General features: G+C 41.6%; 1 protein-coding gene across 5 annotated transcripts in view; it reads left to right on the top strand.

Annotated features, from left to right (window-relative positions):
• Ncoa1 (nuclear receptor coactivator 1) overlaps positions 1-21,792 on the top strand; it is a 201,692-nt gene that overhangs the window by 170,373 nt on the left and 9,527 nt on the right. For all 5 annotated transcript variants that reach the window (XM_076559106.1, XM_076559105.1, XM_076559108.1 and 2 more), the window contains 6 exons: positions 1,246-1,414; positions 1,624-1,938; positions 5,759-5,860; positions 9,425-9,827; positions 16,239-16,413; positions 20,620-20,803. In XM_076559106.1, the coding sequence (XP_076415221.1) occupies positions 1,246-1,414; positions 1,624-1,938; positions 5,759-5,860; positions 9,425-9,827; positions 16,239-16,413; positions 20,620-20,803 (1,348 nt within the window). The remainder of the gene's footprint in view (positions 1-1,245; positions 1,415-1,623; positions 1,939-5,758; positions 5,861-9,424; positions 9,828-16,238; positions 16,414-20,619; positions 20,804-21,792) is intronic.

Below are 21,792 nucleotides of genomic sequence, written 5' to 3'. Positions count from 1 at the left end.
TGGGTTCGGTCCTCAGCACGGGTGTGTGTGTGTGTGTGTGTGTGTGTGTGTGTGTGTGTGTGTGTGTGTGTGTGTGTGTTATGAAGCAAGACAGAGAGAGGGGAAAAAGAAAGCTAGGAAGGAAGCAGTAATCCAAGCCTAGCTTTGCCTGTGATCCTAGCACAGGGAAGCCAAGATAGAAGGGTGGGCACCTCAGGCTTGCTGGCTGGCCAGGCTAGCCAGGCTTCAGGTTCAAAGAGAGAGCCTGTCTCAAAAAAATAAGATGAAGTGATGATTGAGGGAGATACCCAGTGTCAACCTGCGGCCTACACACACACACACACACACACACACACACACACACACACACACACACACACAAGAATATATCTGAAAACAAGTTAACTGATTTTTTTTTACTTTTATTAAGAACTCTTTGTGAGAGATAGTTCAGCAGTTAAGAGCACTGTCTGCTCTTTCAGAGAACCCAGGTTTGGTTCCCAGCACCAATATCAGGTGGCTTCCAACCACCTGTGACTCAATTCCTAATGACCCACCACCCTTTCCTGGCCTCTCCAGATATCTGCACAATCATGGTTCACATACATACTCATGCACAGACACATAAATAAATAAATAAATCTTTTAAAAAGTATTTCCCCTTTCTTAATTATATTTGATTGTTTTCCAGGATATTTCTTTAAGCTAACATGAAGAATATGGAAACTTTAAGTTCAGTAGTTGACAAAAGAATGGAAATTGCAGTCAAGCTATATACTAAATATTGTTTTGTGCCTAGAAAGATGACTCAGTGGATAAGACACTTTCTTATATAAGCGTGAGGATCTGAGTTCAGATTCCCAGAACCCATTAAAACCTGGGTGTGCTGGCACAGATCTATAATTCCACTCTGGGAGGCAGAGACAAGATGCACTCGGAGGTTTACTGGCCAGTTTAGCCAATTAGTGAGCTCCAGGTTCAGTGAGACCGTTTCTTAGAAACCAAAGTGAAGGGCAGTAGAGGAAGACCTCTAACATCAACCTCTGGCTTCCACATGTGCACATGTGGGGTTATCCACCCATACCCACACACTTGCACATATATCCAAGAACATGTTCTCTGAATTTCTGCACACTAATTAGAGAGTATTTCATTGCCAACATAACAAATCCTAAAACCAGATTAGTGCATGTATGTATGTGTATGTGTTTGCATTCTTAAAACTGAATCATTTTTTCTTGCCTTTATCATCTTCTGCTCCCATAGTCAATGCATTAGCTCACAATTAGATGAGCTTCTCTGTCCACCAACAACAGTAGAAGGAAGAAACGATGAGAAAGCCCTCCTGGAACAACTGGTATCCTTCCTCAGTGGCAAAGATGAAACCGAGCTGGCTGAGCTAGACAGAGCGCTGGGGATTGACAAGCTTGTCCAGGTATATGTTCAGACTTGGCCTGAGTGACCAGAGTGATCTTAAAGGGATGGTCCCCTTGGGTGATAAGCTTCCAAAGAGCATTAATTCAGAATGAACATGGTCTAAGACTCTCTAGAGATAACTTGCACCCAGATGCAAATTTATGTAGACATACATCCCATTCACTGCCAGACTTTGTTTATAAAATATTTTGGCTTCTTTTCCAACAGGGAGGTGGGTTAGATGTATTGTCCGAGAGATTTCCACCGCAGCAAGCAACGCCACCTCTGATGATGGAAGAGAGACCTGCCCTCTACCCTCAGCCATACTCATCTCCTTCTCCTACCACCAATCTCCCTGGCCCTTTCCAAGGCATGGTCAGGCAGAAGCCTTCCCTGGGGACTATGCCAGTTCAAGTAACACCTCCCCGAGGCACCTTTTCACCCAACATGGGCATGCAGCCCAGGCAGACTCTAAACAGACCTCCAGCTGCACCCAACCAGCTGCGGCTTCAGCTACAGCAGCGGTTACAGGGACAGCAACAGGTGAGTGCTGTCCTCTGCAGTTGATCCTTCCCCAAGTTCTATGCCAAAGCTCTGTGTGACAACCCAGTCGCTACAGTGAAAGAGCCCGGTCCACTCCCAGATGGTGGTGAAAGACTCAAAAAACCACCCTCGGACAGCTAGGATAGCAGTAAGAGACCTTTTATTAAAGAATGCTAATTGTAGCAAAGTACTTTGAAACCTACAGCTTAAAAGCAATATAATTTTTTAAGATAGAAACTAGTTTTAGATTAGATATCATATAATTACTAAATTAATAAAGAGAACTGTAGCTTAGTTTATAAGGTAGAATAAGAAATACCATTGGATTGCTGAGACAAAGTAAAATTTATGTTATTTAAAGTTAGTAAGATTGAAATCTAGTGATATTATGAATGAAAGAAAAGATACATTTGAGGGCCTGGGATTTGTGCATGATTTAAATGTCTTGTGTGACAGGAAATGAATTGATGCAGTGCTGTAAATATTAAAGATTGTATTAGCTGAGGCTGGAGAGATGGCTCAGAGGTTAAGAGCACTGGCTGTTCTTCCAGAGGTCCTGAGTTCAGTTCCCAGCAACCACATGGTGGCTCACAACCATCTGTAATGAGATCTGGCTCCCTCTTCTGGCCTGAAGGGATACATGCAAGCAGAACACTGTATACATAATAAAGAAATCTTTTTAAAAAAATTGTATTAGCAACAGGCAGGGAGGTCATCATCAAGGACCACAGAGGCAAATGGTATAAAATGCCATCTTTAAGAATCATGACTGAGCTTGTAGGTCGTTGCTGCTTGTTATTAATTTTTCAACCATACGTGTATATTTCCTTGAGTTTCTAGAAAAGTATTTGAAGACATTGCTTAGAGCTGTACTAACTCAGGAAGGAAAATAAATAATAAGCTATGTTGGAAAGCTAGGACATGGTAGAAGACCTTTCCAGCATACTCCAGGCCCTGTGTTCAACCCGTACATCCTAGTAAAAGGAAGGGCAGTGTGGCGTAGTGGCTACACGAGTAACCAGTTCTGAATGCAGAAACAGTCAGATAATTCCTTTGCCTCATAGAGAAACATATGGATCAAATAAGAGAGTGTGACGCTCTCAGCACAATGCCTGGCATATTGTAGCATTTAATGAGGACTAGCTTTGTACAGTTAAATTCAGCAAGTATAATAAACCATGTAAATGCATTTCTGTTCTATAAACAGAGGGAGATGATGAAAGAGAGGACAGGGAGAGATGAAATGGAAAAACTAAATGAAGTAATAAAAAAGAAAGGAATGTGTTTAAGATGCTAGGACAAAATAAAGCACTCAATGCTGAGTTAAGAAATGAGAGAAAGAGAAATAAAAGTCATATTCCTAAGGAACTAGTAAAGATAAAGGACTTCTTGTTGGACTTGCTGCTTCCTTGGGTCTTGTTGTGGATGTGGGGTTCTCTGTATTTTTGTAGCTTCTGTTTTGTTTTGTTAGCTTTCCAGACAAGGTCCGTATTGCCCAGGCTGTCCTCAAACTCAGAACATCAGATGGGAACATCATCACACCCAGATCTGTCGTTCACTTTCAGAAAAGGAAATAATCATAGAAATATTGGTCATCTTAACTAAACACACTTGGGGTGCCACTCTAAGCACCCTAAAAGATGCAAATAGTGAATCATACAAGGAACTTAAGTAGTCAAAACTGCCTATGTTTGTGTCTGCCAGAAACTTTGAATCACCTGGACGCAGTGTACGAAGGGCTAAGTCAGAAGAGTAGAGATATGCTTATGTTCTCAGTTTACAAGCTGAAGTTAAGAAAATAGGGTCTGAAGTTCAAGGTTCAGTAAGCAAGGCCCAGCGAGGAATGAGGTCAGGTTCCTGAATTAATGAAGCAAGTTTCATATTCAGTTCAGGGGAAAAGGCTGGGTTTGCGTCCATTTGTTCCAAAAGTGGCAGGTGGCTAATGAGCAGAGAACTGCAAAGAATATCCATGAGGTAAGGATGCAGCAGAGGAGAATGCCGGTGTTCTCCTCGAAAGCCTGTTCAAAGTGGCAAGTGTTTTCCAACTCAAAGAAACACAATTGCGCTTTCTGTATACTTAGAGCCATGGTCTCTTAAGTGTAGTAAGTGCACAGGTTGGGTACCAAGAGTCTTTTTGACTTCTTTTTAAAAGCATCTTTAATTTTAAACAATTGTGAATATTTTCTCTTATTCCTTAAGGCTTGAAATTTGTATTTTAACATTTGTATATTGTATTAACTATACCTCGAAGTTTTTTTTTTCCCCTGATCTAATGTGAGTCAGCAAATAAATGAATCCAGAATTAAGAGGTAAGCTGTTAGGCAATAAGAAACTTAATCACTGCTCATAGGGCTCTTTGGGTCTTTATTTATTTCTATTGTTTGTTCGTTTTTTTTTGTTTTTTGAGACAGGGTCTCTCTGTGTAACAGCCTTGACTGTCCTGGAACTAGCTCTGTAGATAAGGCTGGCCTTGAACTCACAGAGATCCACCTGCCTCTGCCTCCCAAGTGCTGGGATTAAAGGCATGCGTCACCACTGCCTGGCTGATTTTTTATTTGTATAAAACTCTAATAGGCTTTCTCCTTACATATAGTTTAGTAAAACATATCCATAATTATCCATTTATATAATTTACAAGTTATGAAGTATTAAGTAAACATCAAGTAACATATTGCTGAATTTCATGTCATATGCCTATCTTACCAGCTAGCTACTCAGTAAACCAATGCAAGAGGATCAGTGGGGCCCAGCAGTTTAAAACCACTCTGGGTAACAGTGAGAACTCAGGGTAGCTCAGAAGTAGAGTGCTTACATAGCATGTGCAAGGTTCAGTCCCCATCACTTCAACAACGATAATAAAATAACAGCATGATGTAGTAGTAATGTGATTCTTACCAGCCCTTCGAAGGGGTTATTCTTACCAAATTACATTGAGGAAGACAGTTTTAATCTATAGATTACTTACAATGAAATAGTCCAGATGTACGTTATTATTGCTGATAAAGTAAAGGGATGCCTAGACTTGTGACACCAGCCTGATCTAGACTGAACTTCCAAACCAGTGCCCTACAGATTATTCTGGGAGATAAATATTGATAGTTACAAATCAGGAAAAAAGGTTTGTGATGAACAAATTGCAGTCTACCCCATCTTGGAGATGCACAGTGTGCTTTGGCCAATTAAAGGCGCATTAAATTACTGCAGTAAATAAATCTGCTTCACCTTATGTAACCCTCATTTCCAATACGTCCTACAGCACAGTATGCTATTTTCCTGGCACATCTATTAATATCCTGCAGAACAATGTTCTTTAGAACACCAATTTGGGAAATGTGGGTCTAAAGTGATTACTTCTTCTAGTTAAATAAATAATCCATTTTCTCAGCGCATTTGTTTCTTATGTAATTCTCTCTGGCTAATGATATCGTGTTGGATTTTCCCCAAGTATATATAAAGATCCAAGTGGGGGCCTTGACTTTCCATTTATCTCCCAGACCTTCGCAGGGCTGTCCTAGCTTCATACCTGCTTTTCACTTACGATATGTGAAGATCTAAAGTGTTTCTTTTGGTCCTACTTCCCCGAAGTAACTATTCACACGCTTTCAGAAGCACACTAATGCTGCATGTGTGTATATGTATGTGTATGTCCTGCCTCTCAGTGTTCTGAAAGGAGCAGTTGTCTGATAGATGGTGGGAGTGACCGGTGTTTTGGCAAATAGAACGGGAGATGTTGCTAAAGCCACGCTTCTCACTGATCGGCAGGATTTGTGCCGTGTGTGCCTGTAGAGGTGTCATCCTCCCTTGTCTTCATTCTCCTCAGTTGGTGCACCAGAACCGGCAAGCCATCTTGAACCAGTTTGCAGCCACTGCCCCTGTTGGCATGAACATGCGGTCAGGCATGCAGCAGCAGATCACGCCTCAGGTAAACTTCTCCAGCTCAGGCTGTGCTGCTTGGCGTCGGCTCCAGTGCTGCTGCGGCCTGGGAGCGCAGCTTGACGTGATGCTTGTGCTGTGAACCGCTGCAGCAGGAATAGTAGCCTGCTTGTCCTGCTCTTTCTGGAACCTCTTCTAACGGCCAAGGCTCTGTGTTTCGTTTTACTGTGTTTGTTACTGTTTCGTGATACTGGATGGTCAGGTAGAACACTGCACCATGACCAGCCTCAACATCAGCATTTTCTAGGTTGATTTAGTTTAAAGGTCCTGGTTTATCGACCTAAAGTCATAAATTTTACATTTAAAAATAACTGGATGGTGGCCAGTGAGATGGCACAGTGGGCAAAGACACCTGCCTCATAGCCTGGCAACCCGAATTCTCCAGAAGGAAAGAGTCCACTCCACAGAGTTGTCTTCTGGCCACTACAAATGCACATGGCACACATGCACACACACATGAACAATAATACAGTGAACACTTTTAGAAGAACTGGGTAGATCCAGGTAGGGTAATCTCAGGCACTTAAGAAGCTGAAGCAAAAGGATCCCAAGTTTAAGACCAATCTGGGATAATTGTCAAAACCATACTATCCCTAGGGCTTCACTCTTAAAAAAAAAAAACCTGGATGGCCTTCTGAATGGGATCTAGTATTCACTTCCATATATGTTTTAATAGTTTTACTTCAGCGACTTAAGTTTTCTTAAGCCCAGGTGATGTAAATATTGAGAGACAAGAACTATAAAGAAGAATCATAATCAATCAAAACTCTTCATGGGCTGGAGAGAATCATGGCTCAGCAGATAAGAGCACTGGCTGTTCTTCCAGAGGACCCACGTTCAGTTCCCAGCATATAGGTCAGGTGTCTCAAAACATCTGTAACTCCAGTTCCAGGGGATCTGACATTTCTGGCCTCCAGGAGTACCTACACTCGTGCACATACCCATGTGCAGATATGCACACCTTTACATAATCAAAAGCAGTAAAAAAAAAAATGGGGCTGGAGAGATGACTTAATGGTTAAGAGTACTACCAGAAGTCCTGAGTTTAATTCCCAACAACCACATGGTGGCTCACACCTGTCTGATCTATAATGAGATCCAATGCCCTCTTATGTATGCAGGCATACATAAAGGCAAAGTACACCCATATACATAAAATAAATAAATAAATCTTTAAAACAAAACAAAAACAGTAAGGGGCTGGAGAAATAGCTTTGTAGGTAAGAGCACTGGCTGCTCTTCTAGCGGACCCAGGTTCAATTCCCAGTACCCACATGGCAGCTCACAACTGCCTGTAACTCCAGTTCCAGGGGAATCTGACACCCTCTTCTGGCCCATGGTACACAGACATACATGAAGGCGGAACACCCGTATACATAAAATTAAAAAAAAAATCTTAAAAATAAAATAAAACAATAAAAATAAATCTTTAAAATCTCATCATGAAATGGACCTTGATAAACTTGGGACAAATATAGGAAGTCTCCACTAATCAAAGGATGGTGCTAATGAGGCTGCTTCTAAAACAGATATGAGCATCTTTATGAGTCCAAATTCGAGTTTCTTGGTATTTTAAGTTGTAAACCTCAGTGTTGGATCCCATGTAAGAATAATTAGGTTGTAAGGAAACAAGACCCCACTTTAGCAATTCACATGATTTCTCTCTTTTCCGGTTTTTCCAAAGTGGACGACATCTAGTTGGCAGATTTCATTTTAAGGAAGGAAGATATATATGCTTCAGTCAGATCCTCAGTCTAAAATGACACCTTCTGAAGAAGGCTTTATTGATATGCTATGTTGCTTTTCATGTGAAAACTGAAAAGTGATTTCAGCCTAATTCACCACCTCTTTCCTCATCCATAATCATGTAGCTATTAAGCCACTTATGATAATGCCTAGAGTATTATTATGCTGCATAATGATATAAAATAGCTGTTTCCATTTACTTCTGCTGATGATCTTATTTCTAGTTAATTATTTTCTTTTTAAATGATAATTTGTTAGGCACTGAATCTCCCAATTTGTAGTTTTCCACATTTTAATGGCATTTATAAGTTTTCCTAACCATAAAGGTAATATCTATTTATTACAGATAATTTGAGAAACACAGAAAAGAATAATGAAGAAAATCAACATCACTTTCAATCATACTTTTTTCATTTAAACAGAGTGCAGCAGTAAAGACAATGAGGAAAGGGAAGACTGCATCTCTATAGAGAAACAGACAAGTGCATTAGAAATGGAAGTCTCACTACGTTAGGGTGTACCCATGGTCTCACTGCATTAGGGTGTACCCATGGTCTCACTGCATTAGGGTGAACCCATGGTCTCACTGCGTTAGGGTGAACTCATGGTCTCACTACGTTAGGGTGTACCCATGGTCTCACTGCATTAGGGTGTACCCATGGTCTCACTGCATTAGGGTGAACCCATGGTCTCACTGCATTAGGGTGAACTCATGGTCTCACTGCATTAGGGTGAACTCATGGTCTCACTGCATTAGGGTGAACTCATGGTCTCACTGCACCCATGGTCTCACTGCACTCATGGTCTCACTGCACTCATGGTCTCACTGCATTAGGGTGAACCCATGGTCTCACTGCACTCATGGTCTCACTGGTTAGGGTGAACTCATGGCTTGACAGTTTGTCTCACCTCCTTGAAGTGTTTATGAATCTCAGTGGTTTTCTTGTTCAGTATCCCAAAACTAGTTAACATTTACTTAGAGTTTTTGTATGTAGTTCCTTTTGATACTCATTTTTGAATTTGTGTTTAAACAGCTAATAGATATTATCTTAGTGTTTATTAGCTACTTGTGGCCTCTAAAATGTACTTAGGGGTTGGAGAGATGCTCAACACTTAAGGGAACTGGCTGCTCTTGCGGAGGATGCTGGTTTGGTTCCAGCACCCACATGGTAGCTCACAACCACCTGTAACTCCAGTTCAAGGGGCTCTGACACCCTCTTCTGACATCAGCAGGCTCCTGCATGCATGTGGTCATAAAATAACACATGTACACATAAAATAAATAAAATATTTTTTAAAATTAGAATATACTTGATTTAATTTTTCCTGTGATTTTACTTAACGAATCCTTTTCCATTTTAGTTCCCTTGAAGCCTAATGGTTGCTACATTTTATTTTGCTCCAAGCTATCAAGCTTTATCCTATAAGTCTTTTCAAATAGGTAGATGATTATAATAATTTTAGTAAGTAAGATATTTTTCCTTGATGTGAGAAAGACGGGGGAGCAGAATGGTACATGCACAGAACACTGCAGTTGATAGAGGAGCAGACCATTGCCCAGAGGGTTCGATGAGACGCTTTTGTTTAGTTTTCCTTTTTCCTTCCTTTTCTTTTCTAATTTTTAGTTTAGTTTAGTTTTTATTTACTTTGTGGGGGGAGGCTACAGGAGTGGAGGGCAGATATGAACAACTTTTAAATGAGTGGGATTGGAGTGCATGATGTGAAATACCCAAAGAGTCAATAAAAAATTGTTTTAAAAAACAAAAATAAATCAACATTTAAAAAAGGTATTTTTCCTTCTATGTAGCCACCTCTGAATGCTCAGATGTTGGCACAGCGTCAACGGGAATTGTACAGTCAGCAGCATCGACAGAGGCAGATTATACAGCAGCAAAGAGCCATGCTCATGAGGCACCAAAGTTTTGGGAACAACATCCCTCCTTCATCTGGACTGCCAGTTCAAATGGGGAACCCCCGTCTTCCTCAGGGTGCTCCACAGCAGTTCCCCTACCCACCAAACTATGGTACAAATCCAGGAACCCCACCTGCTTCGACCAGCCCTTTTTCTCAACTGGCAGCAAATCCTGAGGCGTCCTTGGCCACCCGCAGCGGCATGGTGAACAGAGGCATGGCAGGAAGCATGGGAGGGCAGTTTGGCGCTGGCATCAATCCTCAGATGCAGCAGAACGTCTTCCAGTATCCAGGGTCAGGTACGCCGCCGTGCTCAGGTCGCTTTCTAATTCCCCTGGAGATACTTGTGCTGCTCTGCACGTGCCCTGACTTTGGGACATGTGCTCCAGAGGAAGGGTTAAGTGGTCAAGTCAGGAGAGGCAGGCTCCAGGCTCAGTTACCACTGTATGGTTATGTGCTTTCAGACTTTTCTCAGTGTGGTTGCTGACATTCATAAATTTAGGGACTATAAAACTTCTAACATTTTATGTACAAAGCCAATTCACTTACTTTTCTCTCCTGGATCCTGTGAAATCTACTCAAAGTCCTTCTCAGCTGGCTGTTTTAGTGTATTAACTCAGAGTCATTGGATGATTTTGTTTTGATAGTTTATATAAGGATAGTCAATATTTAACAAGTATCTCAGACTTCTTATTGATGATACCACTTTTAGCTAAATAAAAAGTCACTTTTAGTTATGACTTCCTTCACAGTGAATATTCTGATTTATAGAAGTTTTTATTTTTTAATCTTTTGTTTTCATTGTTTTCCACTGTCTTTATCCTAGACAATGATCCTTTTTATTTTATTTTATTTTTTTTTTTTTTTTTTTTTTTTTTTTTTTTTTTGGTTTTTTCGAGACAGGGTTTCTCTGTGTAGCTTTGCGCCTTTCCTGGAGCTCACTTGGTAGCCCAGGCTGGCCTCGAACTCACAGAGATCCGCCTGCCTCTGCCTCCCAAGTGCTGGGATTAAAGGCGTGCGCCACCACACCCGGCTCCCTTTTTATTTTTTTTATTACTTGAGATTCTAAAAGGCAGTAGTGATGATGCATACTTGATTAATCTATCATGTTTTAACCATATTTGTGCAAAATTAATGACCAGTCCCTGAAAAAAGAAACCCCTTGGTTATCTAAATGAACTAAACATGAATTTTAAAGCTGCTTAGGAAAGTATCCCATGAAAAGGTAACCAGTGGACATGTGCAGGCAGCATGTGCCCCCAACATCTGAATCCAGACCAGCTTCTGTTAACAACAACAAAAAAACCTTTTACAAAAAGTAACTTTTCTTTGTAAAGTCAATATTCATAATATAAGCAAAACCCAGAAGATAGCTACAGCAAAGAGCGTAGCTTTATTTGCTTGCAAACTGAAATGAAATGGAAATGGCGATGAGCAGCTTCAAAAGAGTACTGTAAATGTGTTACTCTTCATTGAATAACAGTGCTTCAAGATGCAAGTGTTTCATCTCTCCTCTGGACTGTAGAAGTCCTCTGCATGACAGCAGTCAGCTCACCGGGCTCTGACAGCAGGTTTTAAGTTGGTGGAATCCAAGTTCCAGAAAAGCTCAACCTTTTTCAGATCCCTCAAGAAAAGAAAAATGGGAGGGAGGGATTGCAGGCCAGTACAGGAAAGGGCAGGAGGAGGGCAGGGAGAGAGGGCTGGGAGGGGAGGGGAGGAAGTTAGTTTATTGCGTCCCAAGGAAACACAGATGCAAGGACTTTCCAACTGTGTTTGTTTTATGCTTCTGTTTCTGTTGCCAGTAAATTTGACACAACTGAGACCAGAGCTTCAGCTCTCCCTCAGAGTCCTTGTTGGCCAAGTCTCCTTTCTCCTGGGCTCTGGATAGTAACAATGTCAGTGCAGGTTAGCAGCTGTAAGCAGTGGCCCAGGCTGGTAAGAGAAGTTGAGGGCTGGGAAGCTGTACATGTAGATGGCAGAGAGTGCAGGGCTTCTGTACCTCCCACTCAGTTTTGTTTTCCACTTACAAACTACTTTTAAAGGTCCCCTTTCAATGTTACTTTAAAACTGGGGGCGGGGGCCTAGAGAGATGGCTCAGTGGTTAAGAGCACTGGCTGCTCTTGCAGAGGGACCCGGGTTTGGTTCCCAGCACTACATGCTGGTTTATAAATACCTGTTACTCCAGTTCCAGGGGAGCCAGTGCCCTCTTCTGGATTCCACTGGCACCAGGAACACACATGGTACATATGCATACATGCAGGCAAACACTCATAAACATATAAGAAACTTGTTTAAAACATTTAGGTGATAAAATTAAAAGGTAAACACAAAAACAAAGGCAACCATTCTAACATACATGTTGTGTAGAACAGGAAGAAACGTCAAAAAGCGTGGCAATGGGGGCTGAGGATTTAGCACAGTTGGTAATAGTATACATGAGGCCCTAGTACTACGTAAACCAGCATGGTGGTATATACCTATAGTCCTAGCACGTGGGAGGTAGAAGCATGATCAGAAGGTCAAGGTCATCCTGAGCCACATGTCCCTTACAGTACCAGTCTGGGTTAAGACCCTGTCTTAAAAAAAAGTATTGCAGTGTGCTTGGATTCTCTAATTTGCTCATTTTAACTCTGTAGCATAATATCTAGAATATTGTATCTTTTCTCCTCTGGGATATGCCTTTTTTTTCTCAAAGAAATTGTTTCATCACATATATAATTAACAATACATCAAACACAAACATTTTAAGACTGCAAGCAAAGAAAATGTAAATGTAGAATTCATAAAAAAAACCCATCCACATAAAAGTGAAAATAATGTCAAATACAACAATGTACCCTAAAGAACCATAAATGAAAGGAACATTTCTCCACACAATCTAAGTCCAAGCTTTTTTCCAGCGTTTGCATTAAATGTAGATAAAGACTACATAGCTTTATTTATATCAGGTTTTTAAAAAATAGTTAAGCATTGAGTGAAAGAAAGTTTAGAGACTATACAAATGACAACTTTCACAGAAAATCTAAAGTATGTTTTAAGTTCCAGCCTGTGAAGAATATGAAGTGAGTAAATTAAGTATGTCTCTGGAGAGACTAACCACACAGGAAGACAGACGTCACAGTACAGAACACAGCAGACTCTTCTGTACCGTATTGGTGAAATTATTAAGGCCACTCCACGTAATTAAAAGGAGATTTATTTAATGGCATAACTTACAAATGAAGGAATAGGTAGGTTGAGGGTTCTGGGAAAGACTCAGCAGTAGTCCCGCCATGTTCTCTGGAGAACTCTCCTCGGTCCACCTCTAGTGTCCGGGCTCCCAGCAGCAAGAGCGGGCACGAGTTCAGGCCCTCCCTTGGCCCCGCCTTGTGGGCGTGATAGTTACCAAAACCTCAATGGGGGTTGGAACTTCCAGACCAAAGCTGGAATGGCTACCCACTACAGTACCGGGATCTGCAGTTATGTCTACAAGACTCAGAACCCAGCAGGATGCTCGTAGGGTAACGACAGGGCACGCAGCAGGCCAGCATCCTGTGTGAAGGGCTGGACATGTACCGCTCTTACAGAGGACCTGTGTTCAGTTCCCATTCCCCCACCACCACCACCACGGCAGCTCACACTGCCTGTGACTCCAGCTCCAGGGGTCTGACGCTCTCTTCTGCCCTCTGCAGGCACCAGGCATGCATATGGTGCCATATACATATGTCCAGACACTACTCACATAGACACATAAAAACGAACCTTTAAAAAAACACACTTGGGGTTCTTGAAAGAATTATACTAAATTATTATGAGCTGCTCATGGCATCCTCTTCTTGTAGGCTTTTATAACTTTGTCTTAAAAGCTTTCAGCTGTGAGATACATTTTCTTAGGGAAACAATTGTAAAAGCATAATAAAAACATGAAAATAAAACACTTCTTAAGGGGCTCCTACCTTAGCCTGAGGTAGAGTAACAGGGGCCATATTTATTCTTCCATGTGAAAGAAACAGCATCAGACAAAGAGCAGGAAAGAGCAGTTCTAGAGATTGACAGACTGTGCTGTAGAGCAGAGTCCAGCTCAGGAGGCCGGGAAGGCTGGGTCTGCACAGAGGGTTCCTACAGGCCTCAGCGTGCATGCATGCACACACACACACACACACACACACACACACACACACACACACACACCAACACACACACAAAGCAAGACCAGAGCAGCAAACCCGAAGATTAGAAGGACAGTATTTAAGCTCACACGGGGCCACTTTCTCTTCTGACTAGCCTGGAATCCTCATAATGCATGGGTATCAAGTACAGTATTGTTTTGCCTCAGTAGTGGGGCAAAGTAAGTCCTAGCCCAAGCCTTGTTCTTGATTTCTCTAAGTACAAGACCCTAAAAGAGCTGAGGTTTCCATATAACCTGACCATGGCCCAAATAGTGAGCTCAGGAACACTTAAATATTTGACTTTTAAAAAATCCAGCTCTTAAAAGGGTAAAATTCAGAGAATCTGAAGTTTGGCTTTTAAAACCATCAGACATGCAAAGAAGCAGGAAAACATAGCCTGTAATAATGAGAAAAAATAGCCCTCAAACGCAGCCCAAACTCTTTGAGAAGACAAGGGGACCAGAGGGAGAGGGATCAAGAGAGGACAATGACAGAGGTGAATATAATCAAAGTATATTATAGACATATGTAAAAATGTCACAGTGAGACCCACTATTGATACAACTCACACACTAATAACAAACTGTACAGATGATAGAATGATTAGGAACTTTAGTGTTCAAAAATAGGAACTTTAAGGACTATGAATGTGTTCTGTGTGTTCTTTAAGTTAGAAGGAAACTTGAGCATATTAAATAGATGTGTAGATAATATCAGTAAACTAGAAATCAAACTTACAGAGGGGGATAGGTGAGAAATACAGTAGGTGGGGTGAACAGCTGAATAAAACTTATGTAAGAAGAGAATTACAGCGGAAACTATTCAAGATGAAAGATGAGTAAATGTGCAGGGCACGGTGCCCACACCTTTAGCCCCAGCACTCGGGAGGCAGAGACAGGTGGATCTCAGTGATTTGGATCAGCCTGGTCTATTGGTGAATTCCAGCACAGCCAGGACTACACAGAGAGGCCTTGTCTCAAAAGTCCAATTGTGATACGGGATGGAGAGATAGCTCAGCAGTTAAGAGCACCTGGCTGTACTTCCAGAGGACCTGGGTTTGAATCCCAGCATGCACAACTGTCTGTAGCTCCAGTCCCTGGAGATCAGACACCCTCTTCTGGCCTCCATGGGCACTGCATGCATGTGGTGCATGGACACACATGCAGGCAAAACATCCATGCACATAAAAATAATAAATAAAGTGCTCAAAATTTTTAAGAAAAGCAGAGTAAAAAAAAATCCTTATAATTCATTTGAAATTGGTCCTATAATCCATTGTAATCAAAAAATTTAACATGATTTTTAACAAAATAGATAACTTATCCTATATTATACAGTCTAATGTATATAGAAACTTAGAGGAACTAGAGTAACCAAAACAGTTTTGTATAGGAAAGACAAAATGAGACAACTACATAATTTCAAAGTTGTTACACACACACACACACACACACACACAGATACATACCACTAGAACAGAGTAAGAAGCCTATACATAAACTCCTGTTTTTATGTCAATTGCTTTTTAAGATAGTCATATTGATGTCTGTTAATAAGCGTGTTTCTATGTTTAAAAAGGAGTGAACCCTGGGCTGACAAATGGTACCGAATGGTTGATTCCCAAAAGTACTGTGCTAAGTGAAAGAAGACAGACATGAAAGACCAGATATGACCTACATGATGATAGCCCTATGAAGTCTGCAGATTTAGCTCCATCAGAAGAATGCTGGTCTAGCTTGCACCAGCCCTGGGTTTCAGCTTTACATGGTTGCATACACACTTAAAATCTCTGAAATTCAGGAGGTAGAAACTAGAAGGCCAGAAGTCCAAGGTCATTCTTGACTCAATAACAAGTTCAAGGCCAGCCTGGAGTTCTTCAAACCCTGTCTCAAAAACAAACAAAAACCATTTTATATAGAGACACGATACAGAGAGTGTTTGCATGAGAAGGGGAATTAGCTATTACAAACAGGCCCAGGGAAATCAGGTCTGATGCAGATGCCTAAACTGCACTGTGTTAATAGCCGCACAACTCTGTGCATTCACTAAAGTCATTGAGTTTTATGGATCCCATGGGTGACATTCATGTTTATAAATAAAGCTTTTTTAAAGAGGAGAGTGGAGGCAGAACACATGAAGAAGCTTAGGAAGGAGTGGCCAGCAACTTTCTGATGATTTTGCATTTCACAAGTGGTTTTCCTTGCCTAATTATTTTCCTTTCTTAAGCTATTTTTATTAGACAAGTAATCTACTATGTATGTTCATTCTTTTTGCACTTGAAAATTTTTATTAGCAAAAAAAGAACAGAAAGGGATCAAATATAGTCCTGCTATACAAATCAATATCCAAGCAACTAAAAGCCCTTTTTCCAAATTTCATGCTTATTTATCTACTTGTTCTAGGATTTCCTGCCATATTTAAGAGACCACTTTTCCTTAATTTTTCCTCTGTTAAAGAAGTCATTTCTAAATAAATTATAGCAGGTGCTTTTGATTGTTATTATTTTATGATGTTGATACATTTATAGTGTCTTTCCATCCATTAATGTGTGTCAATTTTCAGGACTGGTTCCCCAAGGTGAGGCCAACTTTGCCCCATCTCTAAGCCCCGGGAGCTCCATGGTGCCGATGCCAATCCCTCCTCCTCAGAGCTCTCTGCTCCAACAAACGCCACCCGCCTCTGGGTACCAGTCACCAGACATGAAGGCCTGGCAGCAGGGGACAATGGCCAACAACAAGTAAGGGATAGTTTTTCTGTGTGCGCATCCCTGACACTCTGCAGCTCCTAAGAGAAGCCATACTTCCTTAAGTGACTGTCATTCACAATCCACCCGTGTGCCAGAAGGAACTGAGTTCTGTCATCAGCAAAGGAAAATGGGATTGTCAAATGTTGAAGTATCAACTCATCATTTAGGCCAGCTTGTGTACTTACAGTAGAAGAGTCTAAGCCGGGCAGTGGTGGCGCATGCCTTTAATCCCAGCACTGGGGAGGCAGAGGCAGGCGGATCTCTGTGAGTTCAAGGCCAGCCTGGGCTACCAAGTGAGTTCCAGGAAAGGTGCAAAGCTACACAGAGAAACCCTGTCTCGAAAAACCAAAAAAAAAAAAAAAAAAGAAGAAGAAGAGTCTGGTAGCCTCTGGCCTTTGTACCTAGTCCTCACACACCTGAGGGATGCAGTCCATGCTCATCAGTAACAGCTCTTCTAGGACAGATGTGCAAGTAGATATATTTTTTTTAAGAGAAAATATTTTATTATATCAGTAGGTACAGAAAAAAGATCAAACTTGATATCCACAATCAGTTCTCCATAAACTATGATTATAAGAAAATCTTTTTATTGAAAAAAAGTAGATAATCTCTTAAAGTCATACTAGTAACATGCTGGAGTTCATTTGAGCAGAGGGGATCCTTGCCTCGTTCTGCTCAGTGTGTCTGAAAGAACTCATACAACAACCAACACTCTCCAGGCTTCCTAAGTCACTCTGCCTCACTCCCTGTGCATGTCTGGATTTTTAGTGGCCTCATCTTACCCGTTTCGCTTATAAAATTACCTCACTGAAGTTTTTTTTTTTATTTTTTGAATTCTGAATGCTGAACTTTTCACACATCACTTGATTTTATAAGGATTTTAATTTGGTTGTGTCTTGGTTCTGATGACAGGGAAGCCATTTAGTCTGACAACATAATAAGTAAGGCAGTTAGAGCTGAAAACATAAAACCATGTTCTCTTAAAGTTCACTGAAAGGTGAGAGAGGAAATCTTTTGTAAGAGAACTGTGTGGCTCGCAGTAAGGACTGTGTGTAAATTGGATGGGAGTGGAGCCGTCTGAAATATGCAAGAAGAATTTAGTCTCCTGATGTGTGCTAATCCCAGCCTCCTAAACTCACTTGTGATGCCACTGTCCATCATTCTAATCGCTCCCTCCATGCACGCAGCTCCTTTGCCCAGCTCTCTCTCTCTGCTGCACTTAGACTCGGCAGCTCTCTAATGCCCCCGAGGATGGCTGCTCCACACCGGAGGCACCTGTGTATTTCATTTCAGCATGACGGCGGCTAGCAGTCCAGCTCAGCGGCGGGGTTCTTGTTTAGCACAGACCAGCCAGGAGGTAGATTCCCAAGAAGCAGGAGGAAAGGACAGAGAACGGGGAGGAAGTAAAGAAGAAAGAAAAGAGAAGAGAGGGAGGGATGGAATGGCAAAGAAGGCCTGGGGAAAGTCGTGCTGACAGGTTCTAACCTGCTTCTCTGTTCCCCCTTACAGTTTAATTCTCTAAGACTGCTCTGTTCACCTCTTCCCCTCCCACGCCCTGTCGAGCCAGTCAGGCGCATCTTTACCACCACCCCGAAAATGTTCCTGCCAAGGTGCTTAGTGTCCTCTGTACAGCCAGGTGCAATCCTTGTCAGCAGCGTCTTTTTTTGAAGTTCTTTTCTTCTTCTGTATTTTGGAAAGTCTCTCTTTCATGCTCTCTCGCTCGTGGTGACTTTCCTCCCACTCATTCCCTTTTGCTGGAGGCCATCATTTGCTAGGAGATCATCTCCTTGGCCTCCATGCAAGGCCAGGAACTCATCATAGGACCTCTTTCTTATAATTACCTGGTCCCTCGTTTGTAATATCCAATCTTAAGGCAGGCATTGTGGAAAATCTGTAATCTCAGCACTTGGGGAGAGGTAGGAGGATTGGAGTTCAGGGTTGTCTTTCATTACCTAGTGAGTACCAGGCCACCAACATGAGCTGCATGATACTCTGTCACCAAAAAAAAAAAAAAAAAAAAAAGTGAAGTCCTTACCTTGCAAACACAAGGACCCACGGTTGAACTCCAGAAACCTCATAAAAATGCCAGGCATGGGGGCTCATTCTTCTAATCCAAGACTGGAGGATCCCTGGAGCTCCCTGGCCATGCTAGTCTAATTGGTGAGCTTCAGGCCAATGAGAGATCCCACTCCAAAGGAAGTAGATGATAATCCTGAAGAGGACACCTAGCTGACCCCATCATGCACCTGTAACACATGCGTATTTGTTTTCTCATTCATCCCATCTCTCTCTCCTTCTAGACTTCCTGTGGCAAATGTCTATATGCTTATGCTTATTACAGTCATTTTAATCTCTAGCCTACACATCTCCCCTGAATACCATACTGTCTATCCAACTGCCTAATTGACTCTACACTTAGATGTCTAAAGACATCACAAACCTAACATGACAAAACTAAACCAATACTCTTCCTAAAATCTGCTCTTCTCTTACTTTTCTCTGTCTTAAGACACAACTCCATTCTTCTAGTTGTTCAGAAGAAAAACTTTTCTGTTTTCCCCACCTCACATCAAGCAAACCAACAAATGATGTCATTGCCCCACTTACCTATTGCATTTAACACACTGGAAGGCAAAATACCATCACTTTTGTCCTGGACTATCACAAATGCCTCCTGTCTCAGCTATCACCAGAGTTCCGAGGCAGGATGTCAGAACTCTTAATAGTTACAGCAAACCTGTGTCCTGGAACAGGGCTGTGTCTCTCTATACAAAGCTTTTCTGTGTGGAAAGTTCCAGTGCTCAGGACCATGTAAAAGCCACATCCAATTGTTGTTTCTTAGTCTTACTCAAACAAGGACCTCTTTAGTTGTTACTAACCTGTGGTGTCTATGGAAACCACTCAGGACCAGTGTCTTTATCTCTGTCTTTTTTTCCCTGTGTTTAGGAGTTGACAGATAAGGTAGTTCTCCTTAAGAAAACAGTGATCATTGCCATGAGGTAGATGGGAATACAAGGTGCATGAGAACTGGACTTAAGGTGCCAGTGAGCCTAGCTGGCCTAAAAACAGAGATTAAGGGCACAGAGGGTCCTATCTTCTTCTTTTGATGGAAGAAAGTAAAATGGAATTAAGAACACCTGAAGGAATGTAAGCTAAAATATAGTTCCAAGTATAAATCGAAAGAAAATTAAGCCCTAAGCTTTCTTCAATATGACGTCACTGCAGTGCTTCGAACTTCCGAGTGTGTGAACTTACAGAGCTCTGTTCCCCACAGAGATGATTTGTGTACCAATTGACAAATGAACACTGTCTAAGGCGAAATGTTCTCATTAGAAAGTGAACATAGATTAATAGATGTGTTTAGTACTTTTAGTTGTGGGAACACTGCCTAACAAGCATACGTACTGTATGGACATTAAAGGTCCATAGATGCATTATTGACCGATTCTGAGGCATATAATTCTCAGTGTTTTATAATTAACTGGGGGAGGAAATTGCTACTTTTCTTCAGACATGATGAATAGACTTTTTTTGGCTTGTTGATTTCAGTGTGATTACCTTAATGGACTGAAGCTATAAATGTCATGGTGTCCTACTTACCACTGGAGAGCTAAGGAATAAATAAGTAACAATGGGGGAAATTGTTTTGGGAATCAGTTTCACCAGAAATAACAACTGAGTAATAATCAAAATAGTTGGTATTTTCAGATCTTATAAAAGACAATTTTTACATTATTTTCTTTTAGAAGTATGTATTTGTGTCATTGAGAATTTTCTAATATAAAGTTCCAATTTGAATTTACTTGTAATTTATTCCGAATTATTTTAACTACTAAAACTTAGTTTACATTTGAAATCTTTGGAGTAGCAACAATCCAGAACCTGACCATGAAGCAGGGAGAAAGTCAGTAAAGCAAGCCCTTGGAAAACATAGCTACCCTGCTGTGCAGCTTCCTGAAAAGATGTGAAATTGATCTGTGTTCATCCCTGAGGAGAGAACTCGACATGAGCCCTTTTTATTATTAAGCCCATTGGACAGAATTCAGAATATGCCTGAATTACGGTCTGCTCTAATATACAAGATATAGCTTTACATGTATTTAAAAATACAAAATATTTTACTTGGAATTCTGTGTAATGAAAAAAATCCGTGTTCATGAACAGTGCATGTAATCTGGGTTGTTTTTGAGTTAACAGTGTGTTCAGTCAAGCTGTCCAGAACCAGCCCGCCCCCGCACAGCCCGGAGTGTACAACAACATGAGCATCACCGTGTCCATGGCAGGCGGAAACGCAAACGTTCAGAACATGAGTCCAATGATGGGCCAGATGCAGATGAGCTCTTTGCAGATGCCAGGGATGAATACTGTGTGCTCTGAGCAGGTAAGCAGCATGCCTGGCACACTTGTTACACACCACAACAGTTATTACCCCAGGACAGCATGCCTGGCACACTTGTTACACACACCACACCACAACAGTTATTACCCCCAGGAGAATCAGGTACGTTGGCTATTACCAGCAAGAACCATGCTTCTTTATTCCTTCTCACTATCTTCTGATCATTACTCATCCTTAATAGATAGAAAGGGGGCTCAGTGGTTAGAGCACTGGCTGCTCTGCCAGAGGACCAGGACTTGATTCCCAGCACCCACATGGTGGCTCAGAACCATCTGTAACTCCAGTCCTAAGGGATCCAGCACCCTCTTCTGGCCTCTGCATGATGTGGTGCACAGACATACATATATGCAGAACACCTATACACATTAAAATAAAAAAGATAGAATGCACAGAGGAGTGGCTCCGTGGGTAAAGATGTTTGCTAGCCAGGTCCGCTACCTGAGTTCAACCCCCGGGACCCTTAGGGCCCACGTAGGAGAAGGAGAGGACTAATCCCTGCAGGTTGTCCTCTGACCCCTCCCCCTCCACACACGCACAAACTTTGCTAAACTTTGTAAGTTAGCATTTAGTCTCACAAAATCCTAGTATTTTCACTTATTGCAAAGTGGTACACTTTGTATATTCTGAATACATTTTCTTTTTTCAATGCAACATTTGTATTAATTTCTTAAGAATTTCATATAATGTACTTTGATTATATTCACCCTCCGCCTCCCCACCTCTCTCAACTTTGTGACATCCGTCCCTTTCTTAAATAATTGACTAAGCCCAGTTTGTACTGACCACATACTCCTCCTAGATGCGGGGCCGTCTAGGGGAGTTTAGTCCACCTACCAGAGGTCACACCCCTGAAAAACTGTTTCTCCCTCCCTGTGGGGCATCAGCTGTCAACGGGTCTTCAGTTAGAGGTGGGGCTAATGGGCTGGAACGCTAGAATGCTGACTGCCTTCATCTTGTGAGGAGACCACAAC

This window comes from Peromyscus maniculatus, chromosome 22, assembly GCF_049852395.1.
Source record: "Peromyscus maniculatus bairdii isolate BWxNUB_F1_BW_parent chromosome 22, HU_Pman_BW_mat_3.1, whole genome shotgun sequence".
Classification (NCBI taxonomy): domain Eukaryota; kingdom Metazoa; phylum Chordata; class Mammalia; order Rodentia; family Cricetidae; genus Peromyscus; species Peromyscus maniculatus.
This window is presented reverse-complemented; position numbering and strand designations above follow the sequence as displayed.